This window comes from Paroedura picta, chromosome 1, assembly GCF_049243985.1.
Source record: "Paroedura picta isolate Pp20150507F chromosome 1, Ppicta_v3.0, whole genome shotgun sequence".
NCBI classification, from domain to species: domain Eukaryota; kingdom Metazoa; phylum Chordata; class Lepidosauria; order Squamata; family Gekkonidae; genus Paroedura; species Paroedura picta.
Window position 1 is genome coordinate 201,871,140 of NC_135369.1, and position 23,985 is coordinate 201,895,124.

The window sequence follows — 23,985 nt, forward strand, 5'->3', positions numbered from 1 at the left end:
CATGCTCATTCTTCCTCAGTAGCTTTTGTAGGTGCCTATTAATTCTTTCTGTAATAACAGTTTTCACCAATTTGCCTATGTTAGACTGACCAGCCTGTAACTTCCTAATCTCCTCTGGAACCTTTTTAAGGATGGGAGTTCCATTACCTACTTTCCAATCCATGGGAATAGAAACAGATTTTAATGATACATTGCATATATCTGTCAGGAGATCCACAAGTTCACATTTGAGTTCTTCCAGAACTCTTGGATGTATGTCACTTGGGCTTGGTATTTCTCAGTTTTTTATTTTGTCCATCAGCTGTAGGACCTCCTCTCTCTCTTATTTTTAAAGATTTTCTTTATTTTTAAGTGTATTAGAAAATTTACCTAGAAAAGAAAAAAAGTTACAGAGAATTAATATAGTCATCTCAGCATTCTTGAAATTCTTCCGGTGGCCTTTGGTTAACCAAGTTTGTTAGTTTAGCCATTATGGTAAGATCTCTAATCATCTCAACCACTGAGCCCATTTGGGAAAGTTGTGATTTCCAGCACAATGCAATTTGAAGTCTAGCAGCTCTTGCATGGGGAAAACATTGTCTTCCTTGTTTTAGTAAATCCACGGGGAAAATGCCTAACAGCATATTTTTGGGATCAAGAGGAAATTTTCATTTATAAACAGACTGCAGTTTATCATGAACTTTTATCCAATTTTTTAAAAACTTTACAATTTTGCCACACATGAAAAAATGATCGTAAGCCATCATGACATCTCCAATATTTGCTATCTGATTGACTAGACATTTTACATATAACATTTGGTGTTAAATACCATCTACAGCAGCAGTCCCCAACCTTTCTGTGGTCAGAGACCGCCTCTGGGGTGAGGGGAGAGCCGACGGTCCGGGCGCTGCGCACGCATGGCAGCTGTGTGCAAACGCGCATGCACAGTTGCCGCACATGCGTGTTTCCGCCACCAGGGGCGCATGCGTATTTGCGTTGCCGGCATGCTGGCGGCTGTGCCTGCCTCTTCCCCTCCCTCTTGCAGCGAGAAGATAGCTGGGCCTGGTGAGCTTCTCGTTGTGGCGGGAGGAGGCAGGCGCGGCTGCTGGCGGCCCGGTACCATGGCCTTCACAGATTGGTACCGGGCGGCGGACTGGGGGTTGATGATCCCCGATCTACAGAACATTTTATACCAATTTTCACGCAACATTTAATATTTTGTCAGTTTTACATTCTTACACCATGAGTATTCCTAATCATCAATTGAAATAGTCCCACCAAAATTTTGCAACCATTTTACCATACCATTCTGGTTCATTTTCTAGTTTGAGCAAATATTTATATACTAGTTTCAAAGCCCGTTCCTAAGAATGGGCCCTGAAAGGGTCCCCTCCCCTGGCCCCTGGGCAGGCAGCTTAAGGTGGCTTTGGGCCGCAGGTCACAGCCAGATCAAGTGGGGTGGGCGGAGACTGGGCAGCTCGTTAGCAGGGCTGAGACGTAGCTCCTTAGCAGGCAGTCGGCAGGCCGGGAGGCTCTCGTTAGCTAGCCCTCTGCCAGGACCCTTTGCCCAGGATCCTCTCCCCTTACTTCCTGCTGGTTCCAGGCACTGAGGCGTCTGAGAGCAAAGAGGCTAGTATCCAGGGCTGGAGAGTGGGAGCCGCAGGGGCAGGGCCAATCAGGACAAAGCTGGCTGCACCCTGATTGGCCCTATTCCAACTTGGACAGCCGGACACGTCCCACCCCCTAAGCTGTTTCAGAAATATAGAACAACAATGGATAAGGATATTTGACCTAAAAGGTATGACTTATTTTGTAAAATTAATTTTTCAAATCCCTTGAAACTCTTTTAGTTCTTCGTTTATCCTTGAAGTCAGTTGCATATAAATAAACCAGTCTATAGTTTTCCCTTCCTGTTTCAGTTTTTGCCAATTGTTTAGTTTTCCATCCTCTTTAATCATATCTTGAATATACAAGGATCTGTATCTTTCTTCCATATCTTCATCAAGCTGTTTTTCCATATATGATATTTACCCAAATCTAATTTTTTAATATTACAAACCATGTTTCAGTCCACTTTTTTCCAATTTCTGCCCTCTCTGCATTGGATCTTTAATCCAATATGTTATCCAAGACAAAACCACTGCATGGTAATATAGTTTGAAATTTGGAAGACCAAGTTCTCCTCGTTCTGTTGCCTTGTAAAACATTGACTGCAATTCTAGGTCTCTTTATTCTTCCGTACAATTTTATTAGTAAAACTCTGCCTTTTCATTAGAACTTTATCTTTTAATTCTATTGGTAACGTTTGGAAAAGAAAATTTAATCTTAGCAAGACATTCATTTTAACTGTTGCCATTCTAGCAGACCAAGAAAAAATTAATTTAAACCATCCTTGTAAATTCTTAGATATCATTTGTCATGTTGTTTCATAACTGTTTTGAAAAATATTCTTTAAAGCCTTGTCAATATAAATTCTAAGATATTTTATGTTATTCAGATTAAGGAGTTCGTAATTTGTGCAATTTCATTCTTCAGTTTGTCTGTGCTTCCTTGTAAACATGTTTTGTCTTGTTTTTATTTATTTTAATAACCAGATACATGTCCAAAATCATTTAGACATTTAATCAGTCTTGCTATTGACAATTCAGGTTTTTTAACTCTAATCACCACATCAACCTGCATATCTTGACCTCTTCACTGTCTAGGTTGAGACCCCAGATTTCTGGATTAAGTCTTATTTTCACAGTCAAAACTTCTAAAAGCAAGTTAAATAAAAGTGGAGATAAAGGACAGCCCTGCTTCATTCCTTTTGTGATTCCTATTTTTTTCTTCAGTGACCATCCCATCTTTAACCACTCCTCGCGGAGCGGAATAAATAAAGCCGTAAGGGCCCCGAAGGCGGGCTCTGTCCGGGATGAGGAAGGGTGCTGATAGGCCCCTTCCCCTGGACTTACCTCAGACACTTTTAGCATTTGTATATAAACCTCTATAATTTCCCAGAAATGCTAGGCCTACAACCTTATTTATTTATTAGATTTTTACACTGCCCTCCCATACGGCTCAGGACCTTGCCAAATAGTCAGTATTGATGGTACCAACTGCAGAACCAATGATGGTACCAACTGCGGAATCCTGTATTTCTCATGCTTCACTCTCCACCACTTTGATGTTGAATCTCATGTTTGAATAGCCATAAGATATATGAGGAGAGTTGTCATAATTTGAAGCATGGAATCCCTCTTGCTTATTTGTGTGAGGTTGTTTTTCCTCCTTTTTTTAGCTGGTGAAGTGAAATAGTGATTCCATTTAGATGTCTGTGTTTGGAGTTTTGAGGTGAGGGGACTTGTTCAGTTGAGGTGAGAGTTCAGCATGCACAAGTGTTACCAATATGTTTTACTGGTATTTTTTGAGTCACCAGTTATAATTGAGAGGATTTCATCTGGAATTGTTGGATATTTAGATTTCTGATTCCCTTCCTTGTCTCAGTAGGCCCTTTCCAAGAAGTGCTCCTGATGTGAAGAGAAGATGAACTAATGAATATGACTTCTGTTTGGTGAAAGGCATAGTGTCCCCCTGTGTGAGGCCTACTAAAGGCAGCATTCTTGGAGAAAGCTCTTAACATCTCAGAGCCCTTGTTCAAGTTGGCTGTGGAGAAATTCTGCTTCTTTGTAATTGTCACATTCAGTTCCACCTCCCAGATCCAGGTCTCAGCATATCTAACCTTGGCTGAGCCTCCCCTCAAGCTCACTGTGCCTCTTCTTGAGCCTCCAGCTAAAAAAGCTAAAGGCAAGATAAAGGAAAAGTGTAAGTTTCCCATCAGAGCACTCCTATCTTCACTCCTGAGCTAATGCCAATCTTGCAAGAAAAGCTCAGGAATCCACCCCCAGGTCTGAGATCTCTACCAATTTCTACCTCCAATGGGGATGATGATTAATTTGATTTCTTACTCGATGCTCCCAGCATGTTGACTTGCGGCAGGGTACAACAATAAAAACCCCACAGTAAAACCATAAAAACAATTCAGGCCTTAGAACCTAACCCTCTCTGACAGTGAACACTAAACTTCTTTCCCCCCTCCCCCCACTCAACATGAGGATGAAGATACTGGCTTACCACATGACCAGGTTCCATGTGAATCTGATCCGGCGTAAATGGCCATGGTCCCAATCACCTATGCAGTGCCCTTCATAGTCCTATGTGATGTCTGCAGGATATAAGAAAGAATGGGGTGACCACTTCACAATTCTTTTTTATATACAAGTTTTTTTTATTTTCATAAAGATAGAAATATAGGATGCAATACGAGTTATTAATACAAAAAACAGTAAATAAAATATAATAATCATTTGAAAATATACGACCCCACATTAACTACACAGTGATATAAACTTTTGCCCAAAACTGAGTCTAAGAGCCATCCACATTTCCACTACATTAAAAAAAAAAAGGCCTATTTAGATATACAAAATAAAAATTGTTATTTATTAACTTACTTGAGAGATCGTAGACCTCACGTTAACTGCTTGATTCAATCTAAGAGCAATCCCGGCAGATATTTCTAGGTTTAAGTTAGATGCTTAACATTAAACATTTCTTGTAGAACATTATGAGTTTTGGCCCTGTATCAATACCCTAATGAAGGGAAAGGAAAGTAGAGCTTTGCCTTAAAGATGTACAAAGAAAAAAGTTACAAGAGGATTTCATAACTTCTCCTTATTCTTAATACAGATACATCTACAAAACAATTTATACTTGACCCATTCTAAGAGCCATCCTGACAGGTATAAGTTGAGAGCTTTGCATTTTCTACAGATCAGTGTGAGCTTTGGCCCTATAACAATACACCAATAAAGAAAAAATAAGGGGGGAAAACCTCATTTTATATTTCCAACACTAACGATTATATTACCTATATGCCTACAAAGGAAAAGAAACAAGAGAGAAAAAACACTGCTTCCCCCTTTTCATAAAAATAGCAATGTAGGATACAGTATATGTTGTTAATACAGAGAATAGTAAAGTTTCCAGGTTTAGATTAAATGCTTAACATTAAACATAGAACAATATAAGCTTTCAGTCTTCTATAGCTTCTCCTTATCCTTAATTCAGATACATCTACAAAACAATTTATACTTAACCCATTCTAAGAGCCATCCTGACAGGTATATTTTCAGATTTAAGTTGAAAGCTTAACATTAAACGTTTTCTACAGGTCAGTGTGGGCTTTGGCCCTAGAACAATATACTAATAGAAAAAAGAAAAAATAAGGGGGGGAGAACCCCATTTTATATTTCCAACACTAATGATTATATTACCTATATGCCTACAAAGGAAAAGAAACAAGAGAGAAAGAGACACTCCTTCCCCTTTTTCATAAAAATAGAAATATAGAATACAGTATAACATTAAACATAAAACAATATGAGCTTTCGGTCTTCTTAAGGGGGTCTCATCTCAAGGCTTGCAACATCTTGTCGTTCCTGTAGACTTATATTCTGCCCCATTGGCCTTTGGCGTAGAAAATGCAGTTGTACTCTTTCCCGCAGAATATGCATCGATAAATCTTGAGGCCGTTGCACCTCCTGGACTCCAGTATCAATACAATTTTTTTCCCAAAGAGTTCCTTTAAATCGGTTACTTTCACTACAGATCCATATTTCTTTTGATTGATTTTTGTACACTGTTGCTTTGAGATGGCTGTATGTCTTTTTAAAAAGGGTGTCCTTATCTGGGCTGCAGAACTCCGGCATCCCCTTTTCCGTCTCCAGAATTTCAGATTTCTCTTCTACTGTTGGTTTTCCACCTTGTTTAGAGCTGTCATCAGCCACTGTTATTGATACATCATTCCTGTTGAAGACTTCTTCCTTGGCATCTTGGATCTCCTTGAAGATATGAATTTCAGATTTCTCTTCTACTGTTGGTTTTCCACCTTGTTTAAAGCTGTCATCAGCAACTGTTATTGATCCATCATTCCTGTTGGAGACTTCTTCCTTGCCATCTTGGATCTCCTTGAAGATATTTTTGACCAATCTTTTTGTAAATACTTTGAAATCTTGGGTTTGTTTCTCTATTAGATGAGCCAATCTTTTTAACATAGACATGTTTTTGACTTAAAAAAAAAACAGCCGGCCTCAAACAATTTTACAAGTGGCTAGTAGAGGTCCTCTGTTTTATCCTCTGGCATGTGACGTATCAGTAAGGCAGATATTCTCATGCTGGAACAGAGTTCTCGTGAGATCTTCCCATTCACAGCTCTTATCTCTTATCTCTGAAAACCAAAACAATTACAATAAGAGCATTTGCCAATTAATTTGAGTTGATTTGAGTCCTTCTTCTGCTTAGTTAGGAGAATTAGCCTGCCTCATAACGAGGTGGCTTCGGGCAGAGCAGAGTAAGAGGAGGGGGGAAACAAAGGGCTTTGATGCAGGAAGAGAGACGGAGAAAAAAAACCGAGAGATACTTGCAGTAAATGATGTTTTGGAACTTAGCCGATGTCCTCCCCTCAGTTCACAACGTTCATTTGCAGTAAATCGTCGTGTAGGGTTGAAGCAGATACTTTAAGATTAAAGAAAGAAAAGAAAGTCTGAGATAGAAAATGGCAGTCGTCCTCTGGACCTGGAACCCTGACAGCCTATAATCCAGGGAGATATACTCCCTAAAGGATTGGAGACAGCCCCAAGAACTTCCTGGGTAGAAAGGAGAGGTGGGGTTTGCGTACCCCTCCTCTTTTCTGCCAATTGCTTGCGCAATTGACCCCTGTCAGGCTTCAGAGATAGCAGAGCAGATGCCCTGCCACACTCTCAGAACGACATCTTTTGACCGCTTCACAATTTTGTATCATTAGGTGTTGTTATAACTGCCTTCATCAATTATTGTGCAAAAGCTGGGTTCTCCTATTCTTGCAGTGAGAGGAGAAGAAACTGCAGTTGAATACAATGGATCTGACAAACATCGGATCTCAGCCCAGATGAGAGGTTAGGCTAGCTATCTCCAGTATCGCTCAAGGAGAATCCCTAAATGTTTGGTGAACAGATTATTCATTTGGCTCAGTCTCTTTAGAGAGAATCTCAGAGCATAAACCCAAAGATTAAATTCTGAGTCACTTCTATTCAGAGTTTCCTGGGCTTATTGTTGGAGGGTCTTGGGGACATCATGCAGGAACTGTGACAAATACCTGCATCTCTCCAACTACCTCCAGAAGATATCACAGCACTTCCTGTCAGCACTGAGAGTTCCTCAGAGGAAGATTTGGAGACGTCTGTAGACACGGTGCAGGCATTTTAAATTAATCACCTTCCAGCCCAGCCAGAAACAAGCAACAAGGCATTGGAGATGGAGAATGTTCAGCTGGAGGCACTGGCAGCTCTGACTTCCCTCTCCTAACTCATAGGTGCAGACAGGAACTTAGAGAAGCACTACAGGAGAGGTGAAGATCTGCTTGCCTGCAAAGCCAGTGTTCTTTGCAAGATGCAGGCTCTGTGTGATTGTTGAAGCTGGCCCCAGGCAAACAGCATTTAAAGCTTGCCCAGGGAGAATGGGATGCAGGAGTAACACTATCAGCCTGTGACAGCCTGACTCTACTTTCATGCCTTGAACCTTCTAACGACCCTGGACTGGAACCCCAACCTTGAACTTGGAATCAGGATCAGAATCTTTTAATGCCTTCTTGTTTTCTAATGTTGCAAAAAGATCCACATCCAGACCCACTCGGAGGATAGAAAATGGTTCCAGGTAAGCAGCCTTTCAGGACCACTTGTGGGAAGATTACACCAGCCCTGCTCAATCTGTCGGCTTCTGTATTTAAACTCCCAGAGACATGGACAGCTTGAATGGAAACACCGAGCTTCACGGCCATGCCCCATTTCAGTGTACCTTCCTCCTTATTTAAGTAAACCATTGTAACTGTATTGTCCATCTGGACAAGAATGGACCAGTCCCAAAGGATATTTGAGAAATTAAGAGCAGAACAAACTTCTCACAATTCTAAACTGTTAATGTACAGCAGATTTTCATCTTCAATCTAACCAAATACCCCTGGCCAACAATCCCTCACAGTGGGCACCCCAACCCCAGAGAAAAGCATTCGTAGTAAGGATGACCTCAGGTTCAGAAATTCCAAAGGAAATCCCCTGAGATAAATTATCCATAGAACACCACAACAATAAAGAATGTATGACAGGTCTAGGAATAGAAAATCTGTGCTGTAAGAAAATCTGAACCCCAGTTCTATAACAAGACAGAAACCAGAGCTGCAGGGGCTGCATATGTAACCTACCCATTGACAGGAATGCAGTGGTGGAAGTCATATATCCCAAAAGGCACAGAATCTTCTGAACTGATTGAAACCATATATCCAAGGCACATATAGCCTGTATTGCTTTGGGAAGTAGAAAATCCTTTCCCACAAAGGAATTCAGCATACCTCTGATAAATTGTACCCACTGAGATGGAACTAATCATGATTTATCTATTTACCTGAGTCCTAATCAGCTTTGTGTGTATGTGTGCAGGTACATTATAGGATTTGCATTTATACCAGGCATAGTTGGGAAACTTTTAGTCATTTACATTTTTGGTTGTGCCAAGCAGTGTGCATGGATCTAACCCTGCCCAATTTCTATTCCTCTGCCCCCTTTTAGTCTGGATTGCCAACTGCCTGTCATGTGTGGCATATTACCAGTATTTTCCTCTGGGAACAGATTACTCCCATATTTGACCCTCTTCTCCCTGATAAAATGTTGCAGTGAGCCTTGCATAGGGAATAGCCAAGTAAGGATGAAGCAGACTGCTGAGAGATTCTGGTTGCTAAGGAGAATATTGGGTGGGAGATGAGAGTGACAGGAAAGGGTGGGAGGGTTGGCGGAAAAGTGAAGGTCACTGATGAGAGGAAATCCCTTGAATGAACTGCAAAGTGACTGAGAAGAGATATAGCACCCAACCACATCCAGAAAGTGGACTATGCAAGCCAAGAACTGCTGCCCAGTGAGCTGAAGTCAACTGATAGAGAGTGCAAAGCAACAGAGAAGAGGAGAGATGGAGCTGTTTGGAATCCAGTACTGTTTAAACAGTTGATGAAATAAAATTAAAAACCAAAAAACTAGCAGGCAGTGCTCATGTTCCTACACCATATGCCATCCTTTTTCAACCATTTGATAGTGGAGGATCCTCTGGAATAAATGTTCAAGCTCTGAGGATCTCTGGAAATGATGTCAGCTGGCCACACCTCCCTGTCACAAGTCACAAGAAGTAACAGTACCACCTGCACCTTTTGCCCCCCCCCTTATTCTACTATTACTCCACCTTGGCTTGAAAGAATGGCAGGAGCTGAGAAGGCAGCCCAGATCCCCCATACTACAACACAACCAACTCCCCCCCCCTTTGTGGTTTGACAACCACAGCCTACCCACCTAACTCTCTGAGTAGAGGCAGCCAGTTCCAAAGCTTGTGGCCAGGTCCATTAAGGTAGGAGGGGAAAGGCTGCGGACCCCTTCTGGAGCCCCCAGGGACTCCTGGTTGGGAATCCCTGCCTTAAGCACTGGAGCATGATAAATCCAGCTCACTGAGCTGAGAACAGTCACCGTAGGACAGATGCCTTAGTGTTGGCATGTTCTAGAGGTACCAGCAGTAATAGCAGCAATCAGGATATTTGCTAGTTCTGCCTGTGAGCTGCATGTTCTTCTCTTCCATTCTTTGCAGCTTGGTTTTCCCCATCCGTTGTAAGCTGCCCTGAGACCACTTCAGAGAGGGGCAGCGTAAAAGCCACATAAATTTTCTTGCTCCATCTCAAACAACAAAACTGTCAAGATGTATGTCCTTACTACCCACACATTCCATAGTTTTCTTTCGGTCTTCCCTCTTATCATCCTTTTCTTTGTAAATCAGAACCTTGCTGAACCCAAGCAGGTTCAGTATGGGAACCTTGCTGCTACCAGCTTGGTGTAGTAGTTAGGAGTGCGGACGTCTAATCTGGTGGGCTGGGTTTGATTCTGCGCTCAACCAGATGCAACCTTGGGCTCACCATAGCCCTGATAAAGCTGTTCTGACTGAACAGTACTATCAGGGCTCTGTCAGCTTCACCTCCTTCACAGGATGTCTGTTGTGGGGAGAGGAAAGGGAAGGCGAATTCAAGCCGTTTGAGACTCCTTCAGGTAGAGAAAAGTGGCATATAAGAACCAACTTCTAACAACACTTCTTCTACCACAGCAATTTTATCTTCCATTGGTAGTCGACATTTGAAAGGCAAGATCTGGGCCGCAACTTCCTCATTTGTCAGGCATCCCAAAATGGGCTATTACCACAGCTGTTGTAGCATTTTGGTAGAGGGTCCTACATCCTAGTTTAATCAAACTTTCCCCCCAGCAGATGGCAGCTAATGCTGTCTCCCTTGATTGTTTATATAGCTTGGTAATATCCTTGTCGATATTGTTGAACTTGAAGGAGTGTACTTGATATTGGTTCTGTATAAGTAGATGGTAGGTTTATCAGTTTCAGAAGAGAAAATTTTCACAAGGGGCAATAAATAGCAGTTCTCTGTCTCTTGAATTGTAAGTGACTAGAAAGCAAGCCCGCTGTATGGCAGAGATATGCAGGGCAGGCTCGGCCGGCCGACGACCTGCCATGTTGGCAGCCAGGGCATGGGCCCAGTCCGGGGCCAATCGGCAGCTTCGCGGCTGCCACTTGGGCCCTCTGCTTGTCAGTCCGGGGCAAGGGACCAATGGGCAACCTTCTCCATCCTGGCCCACCTCAATCCCCTCTTACTGCTTTATTTATACCACTCCCGCAGAGCGGTTAAAAATGTAGTTCTTCCAAATTAAAAAAAAACCTTAAAGTTGTTGTAATACTAAATTTCATTTATTAGTCAGTTGAATGACTGGCTAAAGGGCAGACGGCTACAAAATGTATTGATTGCCCTAATGAGATTAAACATTGTAGTGTTTTCCAGCACTACTTTGTGAAAAAAAGACTCTTGGCATTAGGCATTAAAATTAATTTAAGTTGAAATGCTCAGTTTTCAGGTTTTCATATAGTTTCGGCTTTCGGTTGTAAAACTTGTTTTCATGTGAGTGTTAAATTTCTTTTCGTGTTCTGCACTGAGACAATACACAGCATTTCTTCTGTGCCGAGATCTGAGAACTGCAAAGTGAGTTCTTGTCCTTGCCTTCTGACAATTAGACTGCTTAGTCGCAGGGTGGTTGTGCAGAGAAAGCTTCTGTATTTTCAGCCTTGACCAAGCGAGGCGTTCAAAATAGCAAAGTGTATGCAGCTCATTATGCTTGCTAATAATGCTCACAGTTTTAGCCAGTAGCTCAGTGTTTATTTTTAAACTATGCCATATAGATTTATGAGTGTCCATGGAGGAACCATATACAAAAAAGTGAAAATTCCTTCTACTCTAAAGATAGATGGACTTTTTGTAGGCCAATAAATCGCCATAAATCTTCCAGATGTACTGTTTACATATGATTGGTTTATGTGTCTTGCATGTCATTCTCAAGCCAAATCAATACACTGTTATTTATGTTCTAAAACGGTGTTTTAAAAATCCATTTAGGGTTCCCTGAGCATGCTGTGACTCATTCATAGCTATGAATAAAGAAGCATGAAACACTTACGCGGGAATGTGAGAGATGATGACTTCATATGTAAACAGCAGTTACTCTCTTAATCAATAAGCAACCATCTAACCCACACATACAAATCTAAGTGCATTGTACATGAGCAGCAATTACCCAAACCTAATCAAAACAGATTATAAGTCAGGAGAGACAATATGTTCTGTTGCCCCAACTTTTGACAGTGAATAGTCACACCTGTCAATTTACACAAAACTCCACCAGCAGAATAGAAAATAATACAGTCCTGAGATAGAGAAGAATGTTAATGACTGTTAATATAAATACTTTGGCCAAATATCTAAATCAGGTGTAGGCAGCCCCCGAATATGCCATATTGTTTTGCTCTATATGCCAGGCATATTCAGTGCCTCAGTAACAGAGGTGCTGGCCACATGGCTGGGGATGGTGCCATGGGAGAAGATGATGGGCATGGTTTGCATTGGAATGCGCCAAAGCAAACCCTATGGTGCTAGCAGCACTGTTGGGGCTTGGATTACACTGTTTCCAGCCAAATCTCCCCCCCCCCAACAGTCTTCACAGGTACAATGCGTTTGGCACTTGAATCAAAAAGATGCTCTACCTCTGAGTTATAGACACCTATTTTCTGATTATAGGGCTACTATTCTGGTTCTGTTCCATAGCTCCCTAGGAGTAATTAGTGCTCCAGAACTGCTTTAAACCCCAGGTTTTTTTTGGGGGGGATGCAGTGCAGGAAAAATGTATAAATATGGTAAAACAGGATTTGTGTTCAATTTTCACAATTAATGGTGTGTGCAAATTTGTCGCACCTTGTAAGGGAAGCTTTGTTAGTGACGTAGCACTACAAGTGTACTACGGGTAAAGTTAGGCAGCTTTCAAGTTGTGCTAAGGATAACCCCGGATTTGTGCGTGTGTGTGTCTTATTCGGTGTTGAAAGGGAGCCTTCTCAGATGAAGGTAATTATATTAAATATATAGAGTCTGTGTATATGTGTGTTATGTAGCACACCAATTATTATCTGAGAAGGCTCCCTTTCAGTCTAGCAGACGCAGGAATTCAGAGGCCAAGGGGTGGTGATGGAGCAGCACTGACCTTCATTCGACAACAGAGGCATGGAACCTGGTGGAGAATGCTGCATCAAGGGAATCTTGGCTCATATCTCTACTTACCTGTGAAGCCTGACTCACAGAGTTTGGCTCAGTTCTCTGTGTAGCAGAAGTTTCAGCCCAGGAGGAATGTGCGGGTGACTTGGAGAATGGTTGTTTCTTGAAAGAAACTAATTTGAGTTAAATCTGTTGCATTTGAAAGTGTTCACAGGCATTTAATATATGTAGGATTACGACTGCTGTGTTTTTGTCTTTCAGAACATTCATACCAGTCAAGAAGCCTGAACTATTCCACAATGGACATAGACGATGAAGAAAACATGAGTAAGATGTGCACATTACATGGTGCTAAAACATTGTGGTTTCTGCAGCTTATTACTGCCTTGGTGGTTTATTCCTTTCCCACTTGTGAATTTTTATTTATTTATTTTGCTTTTCAAACCTGAGTTAAAATGATGGTTTTCCTTCTTCATATATATATGCAGTGATGGAATCAGGTATCTTGGAATGTGTCAATTTGTTATAAAAAGTATAGAAGGGGGAACAAAGCTTTCTTAAGTATCAATGAGAGTAACGGGAGTTAAATGCTTCTATACATGCTAAGGTCCTGTTGATTTCAGGACTTCATATTACTTGGATTTCTCTGAATTATACCCAATCATACTCTTGCATTTTACAAACTCTGATGTCCCAGTGCTGCCACTTTCTTCATCCATTCCTTGCAAGGTCAGTTTACCCATTCATTCTGAGGGTCGTTGAAGCCAACCCATTGTTCTGCAACTGCAAATCTGGTTCATCGCCAGCAGTAGTTGCCTGAGCATATTCCATAATTTTATTTATTGTATTGCATATGACATGTGTCCTATGGCCAGGAGATGCAAGGATTGTTTGTCAGCCACGCAAGGGACTTTCATGACCCCTAGTGTTCCTTGGAGGAACTACCATCCGAATCCTTGGAGATCTTCCATCCAAATACTGCTTAGTTTCCAAAATCTGACAGGATTGGGCTTGCCTGGGCTATCCAGGTCAGGGCATATGTTCACGTATAACTATATTCTTTATTTTTCTGTTTTATGGGGCAGCAGAAGTGGTGAAGTGATGCCTGTCAGTTTGCCATGATGTCACATCAGTGGTCTTATATCAAGACCATGGACCTGAATTCACATTGATGGTTAGAAACACTGCACTGTTCAGTTCAGAGGCTAATATTTCAGGAAATAACCACAGTGGAGCCCTGAAACAAAAACTGGACAAAAGTCAGGATTTGTGAGAGTATTTTTAATGGCACAGAAGAGGGACTACAAATCTCCAGTTGTTCTATTAGTTTTCCTGGGACACTGTCATTGCCAGTATGCTGCTCAGCTTAAAAGCTTCACAACTGAAAGTGGTTAAAAGTGTTGATTTTGAGTTTCTGACTGGGTTGAGAAAATATTAAGTTGGCCCACTTGCTGAAACCGCTGAATATCTACTACCACATCAGGAGATGAGGCAACAGTTCTTGATGTGCTTCATATTTGAATAGCAAGCTGAATGTGGGCAGCACAAATGCTTTGGCCACTCAGTCCCAGCAAACAGGATGCATAAACAACACAGCGCAGAGCCTCATGGTACCATGAATTTATGATATGGTTTTCGTAAGGCCAAAAGTAGGGATATTGTATATCAGTTGTCATTCAACAATAGTCTCTGCCTTTGCAGGGAAGAGGGGAAAACTGATTGAAATTTGTTGCCTTAACCTTCCATCAGCAGGGCTTCTTACAGAGTTGTAAGAAAGTCTTGTTTGTGCAAGAGTAGTACCTACTTGATATTTCCCTCCTCACTGCAGTGTTCCAGGTACTTTGGGTTTTGGTTGGTTGGGGAGGGTGTCAGGCAAAAGAGGTGGCCTAAAAAGACTGCATTCACTTTTCATAGATGTAATCATTCCACTGACATGCCTGAATGTTTTTAGAGACACTGAATGTAAAAAAAGTGGAATTTATCAAGGCATGGAGAGGGAAATTTTTATCTGGAGAGAAATGGAAAGGCTGGGGGAAATGGGAACACATGCAGTACTTTTCTTTCAAGCCTATATGAAACACATCATTTATACCATAGTTAGTATTTAAAATTGTACTAAATGATGATGGAATTTAAAATGATAAACATAAGTATTAAAAAATATAAAACAGCTATTTGTTTTTAGTGAATAAAATCTTTAAAAGCATTTTGCTCATTCTGATATTTTAGAGAAGGCTTTTTCAGTATTCCCCCCCAAATTTCCCAAACATCTCTGGAGGGAACTGCATATATTTCCCTAGAATCATAGAATAATAGAGTTGGAGGGGACTTCATAGGTCATGTAGTCCAACCCCCTGCACTATGCAGGACACTCACATCCCTATTGCTCGTCCACTGTAACCTGCCACCCCCTTTAGCCTTCACAGAATCAGCCTCTCTGTCAGATGGCTATCCAGCCTCTGTTTAAAAATTTCCAAAGAAGGAGAACCCACCACCTCCTGAGGAAGCCTGTTCCACTGAGAAACCGCTCTGTCAGGAACTTCTTCTGGATGTTTAGACGGAATTTCTTTTGAATTAATTTCATCCCATTCGTTCTGGTCCGTCCCTCTGGGGCAAGAGAGAACAATTCTGCTCTATCCACTATATGACAGCCTTTTAAATACTTGAAAATGTTTATCAGAGCCCCTCTCAGTTGTCTCCTCTCCAGGCTAAACAGACCAAGCTCCCCCAACCTTTCTTCATACATCTTGGTCTCCAAACCCCTCACCATCTTTGTTGCCTTCCTCTGGACATGCTCCAGTTTCTGTACATCCCTCTTCAACTGGGGTGCCCAAAACTGAACACAGTACTCCAAGTGAGGCCGAACCAGAGCAAGTACATTTTTTTGCCTTCTTTTTTTGCCTGAATTTTTGCCTTCCATCCCTCCTCCAATCTGTTCCAGAACACATCATGTGTCTTTGCATCTTGATCAATTTAAAAAGATTTTCACCTCATTCATAGAACTGCTCCCTGCCTTTGTTTTGTTCTGAAGGTGAAATAGAAGGTGTGTTCTGTCTATAAGAATATGAGTCTGTTGAAATGTGTTATTTATTTTTTAAATTTATTTTTGTATTTATATGCCGCCCTTCCCTGGAGACTCAGGGCAGCTGATAAAAGTTAAAATCCCATAAAATATAATGTAGGTCATATAAAATTTAAAATACAGTAGTCATTATTTAAGCTAAATATTGCCAATCTGCTCACTTCATGGGATGGGAGCAGCAGAATCATAAAATGTGATTGTTGATAAGCAAGTGGGTTCAGACAGGTTGATAAGCAAGTGAGTTCAGACAGGGAGATCAGCAAAATTTAGATGTGATTTTCAGGCTTCAACCATAGGCCTGGCGGAACAACTCTGTCTTGCAAGCCCTATGGAACAGTTCTGTAGGGTTCTGATCTTGGTAGGCAGAGCATTCCACCAGGCCAATTTCCACCAGGAAATTTCCCCCCATGCATGATGTTGGTGCAATTTCCTGGCCTGCTGCATTAGTCTTGGTCAGTTCTGTTGTTCCTCTTTTTGTCTCTATTTGACAGTTTTAGAGAGCAAAGAAACACCACATCCAAATGGCTGCATTTGGCTTGAAAAGAACCAACTCCTTAAAGAAAACTTATATGGAGATGTGGGATGTGGGCTGGTGGTGCTGATGTGTGGGTTTCCATGAGGCATTGAAAGCATTTCTTGTTCCCTGCAAATGACTCCAGTTACAATACCTTGAATGTTTTAATTTTATAATATTGTCATTGCCTGTTTCTGAAATGTAAAAATCATTATAATTCTTCTTAATATACTTTATGGAAGCACAGGGCTTATTGGGAGGGAATATTCATGGCAGGGCATATACTTCCATGGGAAATCTGTAGAGCACTTGTATGGTGATACTATTGAATTACTATTGTATTGTGCTAGTACATGAGGATAGAATGCTGAGATACGTTCCATAGCTGCTTGTTTGTCATTTTTCTTTTCAACAACTAAGTTGTGTTAATTATGCAGATATGGACCCCATGATGAAGTAGAAGGAAGGGTGAGAGAAAAATGCATCTGTAGATTTTTGTGCATTTAATCTGCTGCCTCAGTAATATCTGGCTTAGTTCCTATGTAGTGAAAGGAACTTTACAATTTTGCAGGTGGGCTATTAGGTCTTTGAGCTCAGTGCTGCATGTAGTTATATCTAAATCTCAGTGAGGTTTAACTGATGACAGGTTTTGTTTAACAGTTCCTTGAGGTGAAATCCAAATATGTGTGTAACGTTCAGTGAATGAGATTTTCGTTTTCCCTATCTGGTGCCTCCATTTAATTCCAAGCGATGCTAGAGCAGTTTATGGTAATTTAGTTTTTGAGTGTTAACATACCGGATGCAGAAAAATGTAACCTTTTCAGAGTTATTTTCTTTTTCCTTTTATGGTGTCTCCAGCCTGAATTGTTTCGGTATCTGAATAAATACGTGCACATACCAAAGAGAGCCTTGACTTAAGGGGGGGGGGGATGTCTCCCTTCTTTAAAATAAAGGTCAGCTCTTGTGCTACAAAGGGGGAGGCATACACTCAATTCAGTGGAAAATGGTCTTAATGTGGGGTGCTGTCATAGGGTGGGAGAGAAGTAGGTATTCCTGCTCTGCCTGGCCTCCCTTCTGTGAGAGCAGGGATCAGGCTCTTCTTAAACTGAAAGATGTTGAAAACCTTCAAATTGGGTGTGGCCACAGCTTGCAATAGGAGGGGAAATTTTACATGTGTACTTGTCGTGTTCCATTCTGAGAGCAACAAAATGTGCATCTGTACATGGCCTTCCAATACAGATTTCAGTTTTAGGTAAAAGAAGAATTTAATAGTTGGTCTACGGAATTCTTTCTTAAGAAACGCAAGAATTCATTTTCTGATTTGCTGCTATTTCACAAAATGTTCATGCCTTTTTAACCTGTATGTTAACTTTCTACCCAGTCTCCTCTAATATTCTATGTTTTGAGCACCGAAAGGAGTAACCTATCGAGCTTTTGCTGGAGGATGTTATAAATGAAAATTTAATAACCATTCCTTCACCTTTGTCAACTGGGCAAAGTGGTGTGTGCATTTCTTCTCATTGTTTAGCTTTCTGACAGATTTAAATATACTAGGCAGAAGAGCAATGTTGAATGCTTGTGTCTCTTTAACGTTGTGAAAATTATATAGTGTTTGATGTCTGGTTTGGATATATTCAGCAAAAAATACTTTGTCATTACATTGCTTTAGGAGTATCACTTTTTTTTCTTCATCTCTAAAAGAAATCCCCAGCATATGTATTTAAAAAAAGGTTAAAACAGGGATTAATAGTAAAATACACTGTATTACATATAGTTTGCTAAAAACAAAAAATACGCAAATTCAAATTCAAATTGTAGCAAACTGTGATTTAGTTTAGTCTTATTTCCCTTCTATCCTGCAAATTTAATTTGGACCAGTTTAATACATGTCATAAGATCTGGCACCCTCATTCTAATAAAATTTCACAGAGGAATACTTTGATGTTGCTGTGGGATACAACAGCAGTGTGTTTTTATATATTTCTTTGTCTGGGTTAAAAGGATTCTGCTACTCGTGGGTCTTTCATTTTCATTGAAAGGGTAGTTTCAAGTAGATATAAAGCTGTGTTATGCTAGAGCTACTAACTGTCAATCCCATGTGGCTTCCAGTGACCATTGTCATCTCCATGAAAGTTATTTCTGGTAGTTATATTTTTTTATTCTAAAATCAGTCACTTCCCTTGTCTTATTAAAGGAAGGAGCAGGCTTCTGAGAAAGTACTGTTCTATAGTGATTATATTATTAGTTTTTGTTGTTGTTGTTTTGTTTTTTTGTTGTGGTAAAACAGGCCTGCTCTGGCCAGCCTGCCCTATTCCATCCTGCTCACTCTAAGGGTTTCTCCTGGAGAGGCTTGTTTCTCTCTTTTTTAGGGTAACATTGCTACCATCACCTGATTGGGTATGGAATTGCATGCTGGGAGGCTCAGAACTCCCAACTTGCCTCCTCAATACTGAGGCCTTGCTCCTGCAGTCCAACATCTGACCACAGTGGGGACTGTTTACTGCTGGGTATGCCCCCGGAGTGATAACTGCTTGCCAACTTGTCCCTTTCTTGGAGTTCTTCTTTAAAGTAGTGTGTCCAAAATGGTGGAGAGCTATGTGGTTCGAGAACCATTACCAGCATCCAGAGTTAGAAATTATTTTTTTTAAGTTCATAAGCATACTTTTAGCACCGCACCAGATTGAGCAAAGGTTCCAAAAGAATTGGGTAAAATGCAAATCCTCTGTCCCTCTTGCTATACATGCCCTAATAGATGTTAAAATATAGGAAAGACTCCCTTAGCTTAAGAAGTTACAGATCTCTGTAGACGTTCCATTACCTTCAGCTCTCCAGGTGAGCACATGGTAAATGGCAACCCTGCCAGACCTAAGAGATCTGACTGCTATGATTGACATGGCACAAAAGAGACTTCCTTCCTTGCTGCCAGGAGTTTTTGTCACCTTCTTCCACCCACTGCACAGGTCAACTTGTTTAAAGCACCTTCCTGGAGATTATACCTTGAGGCTACCTAGTGCAAAGTCCTCCAAACCTCTGTTTCCTGCTTGGAGAAGGGGGAGAGCTTGAGCCACCCAATACCACCTCTATTAGCATTTGTATGAAGGTGGACTGAGGAAGATCTGGAAAGCAAATGGAACTGATCCCCCCCCCCCAGCCAATTTTCTGCCCAGAGAGGAAAAAACTTTTTAAATTTCCTGGTAAAGGTTTACTGCCATCTACCCCCCAAAATGCATTTCTTCACAATTGCCATTTGTATTCATAACATGCTGCCTTTTGTTGGTATAATCCTCTTTTATTATGTTGTGGCTACAGTTTTAATGTGCTTCAGTTAAAATATTTGTTATGCATATCTGGTTTTTATTTGCAATCGTAATTCCCTTTTTTGGTAGTGTCTACAATTGTATTCATTCAAAGTTTCCTCCCGGTCCACTGCCTTCTCCCTGACTGAGACGTTTTAGGGTGCCTTAGACCAGTGGTCCCCAACCTTTTTATCACCGGGGACCACTCACAGCCTTTTACTGAGGCCCGGTGGGGAGGTAGTTTACTCTCAACCACTGCCCTAGCGCTCTCTGATTGCTATGGTAATGTTTAAACATCCCTTCAAAATAAGATACAGACACGCCACAACAATGAAGTGTGTTGTAAAGGGCTGGGGGGGGGGAAGTAAAGGGCCGGGGGGCGAGAAGCCGTTCTTCGGGGCTCACCTCCAATTAGTCAAAGGACCACATGTGGTCCGAGGCCCACAGGTTGGGGATCGCTACCTTAGACCACTGATCATCTCACCATCTCTGAAGAAGGGGGGAATTGGCTGAGCAAGGCACCTTTCTGTTTCTGAGCCACTTTTCTCTCTCCCCCTCCTTCAATTGTTTTGGAGGGGCCTAACCTCTGCTAGATTGAGAAAAAGCAGGTGATAGGATACTTCTTTCTCCTTTCAGGCAAGAAATCTCATGTCCCTGGAAGCTGAAATCTAGTACCTATGCACTGAAGTCAAGGTTTTCACCAGATACACTAGGATACATGTGCAACTCTCTCTTGCAGTGGTTTAGGGGGAAGTTTTTAGTCCACATAACTTTCCGGCAAAGAAGGAGGTCTCTGCTATTGGTAGGGAAAATCTCCTAGCCTGTTTGACCCTTCTAGAATGGACTTTAAACTTACAAACAGCTAAGGTAGCTTCTAAATTGTATAAAAACCAGTTGAGTTCCTAAGGATCTGGATAATTGAGCAGTTCAAAATCAGTATGTGATGACTGAGTCTAGATTCTTGATTACATTTATTGAGAAACTAGCATAAATGTCATTTACTTAGAACAGCTTCTCACATTATATGGCAGCCGGGTTATGTTAGTAGCATCCTTTTCATGTTTAGGCATTTCTTTAATCCCTTTGCTTTTATGAATTTTCTGTGGGGAATACTGCAGGAACCTGGAAGCCTCATAAAGTGTGAAGCAGTTCCTAGAAGTTGCTAACATGAGTATTTGCAGGTGAGAAGATGCTTAACATCTTTTTCTGTGTTACCTGCATTTGAATAGCTGTGGTTCACTCCCTGCAAACGAACTGTGTTTTATCTCATGGTTCAGGTGCGCATGTGTCTAGTTTGAAGTACATGAGCAATCTTACAAAGCTACCCTATGTCTTAAGGTTTTATCAGGTACCAAGTAAAGATGGAAATCCCAGCACAGTGAATGTGCTTTTTCAATTTAGTACTGGGGATGGCAGGAGTGACCTAGCATATTAAGTATTCCGAGAGAACATTGACATGTTTTCTGCACAGTGCATAAGGAATATCAAATGCCTTAATGTATTGATAGCATTAATGTTCCAATCTGTCTAACAAAGAGACTAACATTTGAGCACACATCACTTAACCAGTTGCAAAGATAGATAAAGGAATCTGTAAATTTTACATTTACAAGGTCCTGCAACGAAGGCATTGTAAGTTACTCTTTCTGGGCACCACAGGTTCAGGCAGCACTGATGTTAAAGAGAACCGCAACATGGACAACATTTCCTCTAAAGATGGGAGTATGCAAGGTACCGGGGAGGGAAATCAGCTCTCCAATGGTGGTGGCACAGGCAGCAGAAAGAGACTATTGGAAGAGGGAAACAATGGCCACTCCAAGTTCCGCCCAAAGAAGAGGAAGAAAACGCCAGGGCCCGTCTTGCCTAAAAACGCCCTGATGCAGCTGAATGAAATCAAGCCTGGCTTACAATACAAGCTTCTCTCCCAGACGGGACCGGTTCATGCCCCTATATTTGTGATGGCAGTAGAAGTAAACGGGCAAGTTTTTGAAGGTTCTGGCCCTACCAAAAAGAAAGCAAAGCTTCATGCAGCAGAAAGAGCTTTGAGGTCCTTTGTTCAGTTTCCCAACGCCTCGGAAGCGCATCTAGCAATGGGGAGAACTCTTTCGTTAAATACGGACTTTACCTCTGACCAGGCCGACTTCCCAGATGCACTTTTTAACGGGTTTGAAAATCCAGTTCAGTCAGATCCTTCCTTTTGCCTGGATTCCAATGGCGATGGGTCCTTCAGCTCTAGCACAGACTTCAACCTGTCATCTGCTGTGACTACCAGTATTATCCAGTCGTCTCTTCCTACTCCGTCGCCATATCCGCCAACCAGTGGGAAAAACCCAGTCATGATACTGAATGAACTTCGGCCAGGGTTGAAATACGAGTTTCTTTCAGAAAGCGGAGAAAGCCACGCAAAGAACTTTGTGATGGCCGTGTCGGTGGATGGTCAAATGTTTGAAGGGTCTGGAAGGAACAAAAAACTTGCAAAGGCTCGGGCAGCTCAGTCTGCTCTTGCGTCTTTATTTAACATGCAGCTGGATCAGACCCCATCTCACCAGCCCATTCCCAGCGAGGGCCTTCAGTTACACCTGCCACAGGTAAGAAAGAGTTAGCATTTGTCTTTAGCTTTTCCTTTACCTGTAAAAGATGACTTGCTTGTTTGTTTGTTTTTAAGCACTATGGAACTACAGAAATCATACACTAAGGTACTGTGCAACAAAACATGGGTATTGCTTTTGTTGCAATGGAGTTTCTAACATTCATTGTGGGGCAGATCTGCCCAGCTGGTCCAGTGGGATATCAAATGTAGCAATCCTCTTACTTAACACCTTGTCTTTGCTGCTGAGGAAAGAATTGAAAGGGAAGAATATATTCCAGTTCCTAAAGAAATAAGAATGGCTATGCTGAGACTAATGCACGGTCTAATCAAATTAACTTAGACACTGTTGGCAAACAGCTGTTCAGTATAGGGGGTGTATTACCAGTGACGTTGTACAGGCAATTTGAGCCAACAACACAGCGTCTCAATGCCGGCAGGAGCCACTATGACTTTATTTGCAATTATTATTATTATTATTATTATTATTATTATTATTATTATTATTATTATTATTATTATTATTATTATTATTACCCACAACTCCCAAGTAGGCTCATGGCAGGTTACAGATGTCCAGTTAAAACCCCCATTAAAATCCTATTAAAATGGACAAAAAATAAAAATACAGTGGACCAACAACCCAACAACATGACGGAAAAACTCCCTCTACCTGCAACTCCTACCCCTACCTCTAGAGGGAGGAGGCTACACTGGTATGATACTGTACATATTTTTGGACAGTAAATGACCCAGCACATACCTGTGCATGGTCATGTCTCTATTCACACATCTCAGATTTTTTTTTCATACAGGAGAATGGTTGCCATTTGTTTCTGTGGAAGAAGTTGAAAGGTTGCACGCAGGTACACTACAGTGGTGCGGGATGAATAAAGGCTCTCCCCTTCCACCACCATATGGTTTCTGGTAGGGTTGAAACTCACCATCCAACCATAACACAGTTCAGCTTTTTCTTTCTTTCACAGTTTCCAGACAATGCAAACCTTTTGCTGGTGGTCCGGGGTTTTGATCCCATTCTGTAGTCTTCTGAAGGGGCAGTACTTGGGCTGTTTTTACAGAAATGCAGGGCTACCTGGAATTATATGGGAGAAATTAGCACTCACTCTACTTGATCACCCTGTCAGGGGGCCAAGGATAAGGATGTGTGCTCAAATATACCTGAGCCAGAAATAAACCAGAAATCAGGAGTCAGCTTGGGGATATCTAAAATGACTTGAACCACTCCCAAACTCCAGGGCTAACAAAAATGTATCTCCTGGAATTCTGGCAATGTTTTGAGATTTGAGTGCTAGGAGTCAAATGGTGAGAAAGGAAGTTGGTCCACTGCTTGTCTCTTCCTTCCTTTAAATTTTAAAGGCCATTAGTTTATAAAGGCAGATCTTCTATCTAAAATCAGAGGCCCATAGAAAACATTGGCTCAGTTAATATTTAATGGAACTGGAGAGGCCGACTGATAAACCTGGCTGCCTAGGCCAGTGGTCCCCAACCTTTATTAGGCTGGGGACCGGTAGGGCATCGGACCGCGCGGGCCACGCCCACGAGCCGCGCCCGGCCGCGCCTGCGGGCCGCGCCCGTGGATCGGCCCTGATTCCCTCTTCCCGCCCTCCCCGCAGTAAGAAGCTTCCCGGGCCGCAAGCTTGCGGCCTGGGAAGTTTTTTACTGCGGGGGGGGCGGGGGGGGGAGCCGCGGCCCGGCGCTGGGCCGCAGCCCGCAGGTTGGGGACCACTGGCCTAGGCTATCTGTACCATCCATAGGAAATAATTGACCCATTGTTTCCTGCGTGTAGTAGACCTGGTCTCTGTACGA

At 41.8% G+C, this 23,985-nt stretch overlaps 1 protein-coding gene across 3 annotated transcripts in view; it reads left to right on the top strand.

Moving 5' to 3' along the window:
* ADARB1 (adenosine deaminase RNA specific B1) overlaps positions 1–23,985 on the top strand; it is a 78,539-nt gene that overhangs the window by 14,436 nt on the left and 40,118 nt on the right. For 2 of the 3 annotated variants that reach the window (XM_077316804.1, XM_077316813.1), the window contains exons 2-3: positions 12,941–13,006; positions 21,231–22,159. In XM_077316804.1, the coding sequence (XP_077172919.1) occupies positions 12,979–13,006; positions 21,231–22,159 (957 nt within the window). In that variant the 5' untranslated portion in view covers positions 12,941–12,978. Of the gene's footprint in view, positions 1–12,940; positions 13,007–19,944; positions 20,753–21,230; positions 22,160–23,985 lie in introns of those variants that run through there. The other variant, XM_077316821.1, reaches the window with a different exon arrangement.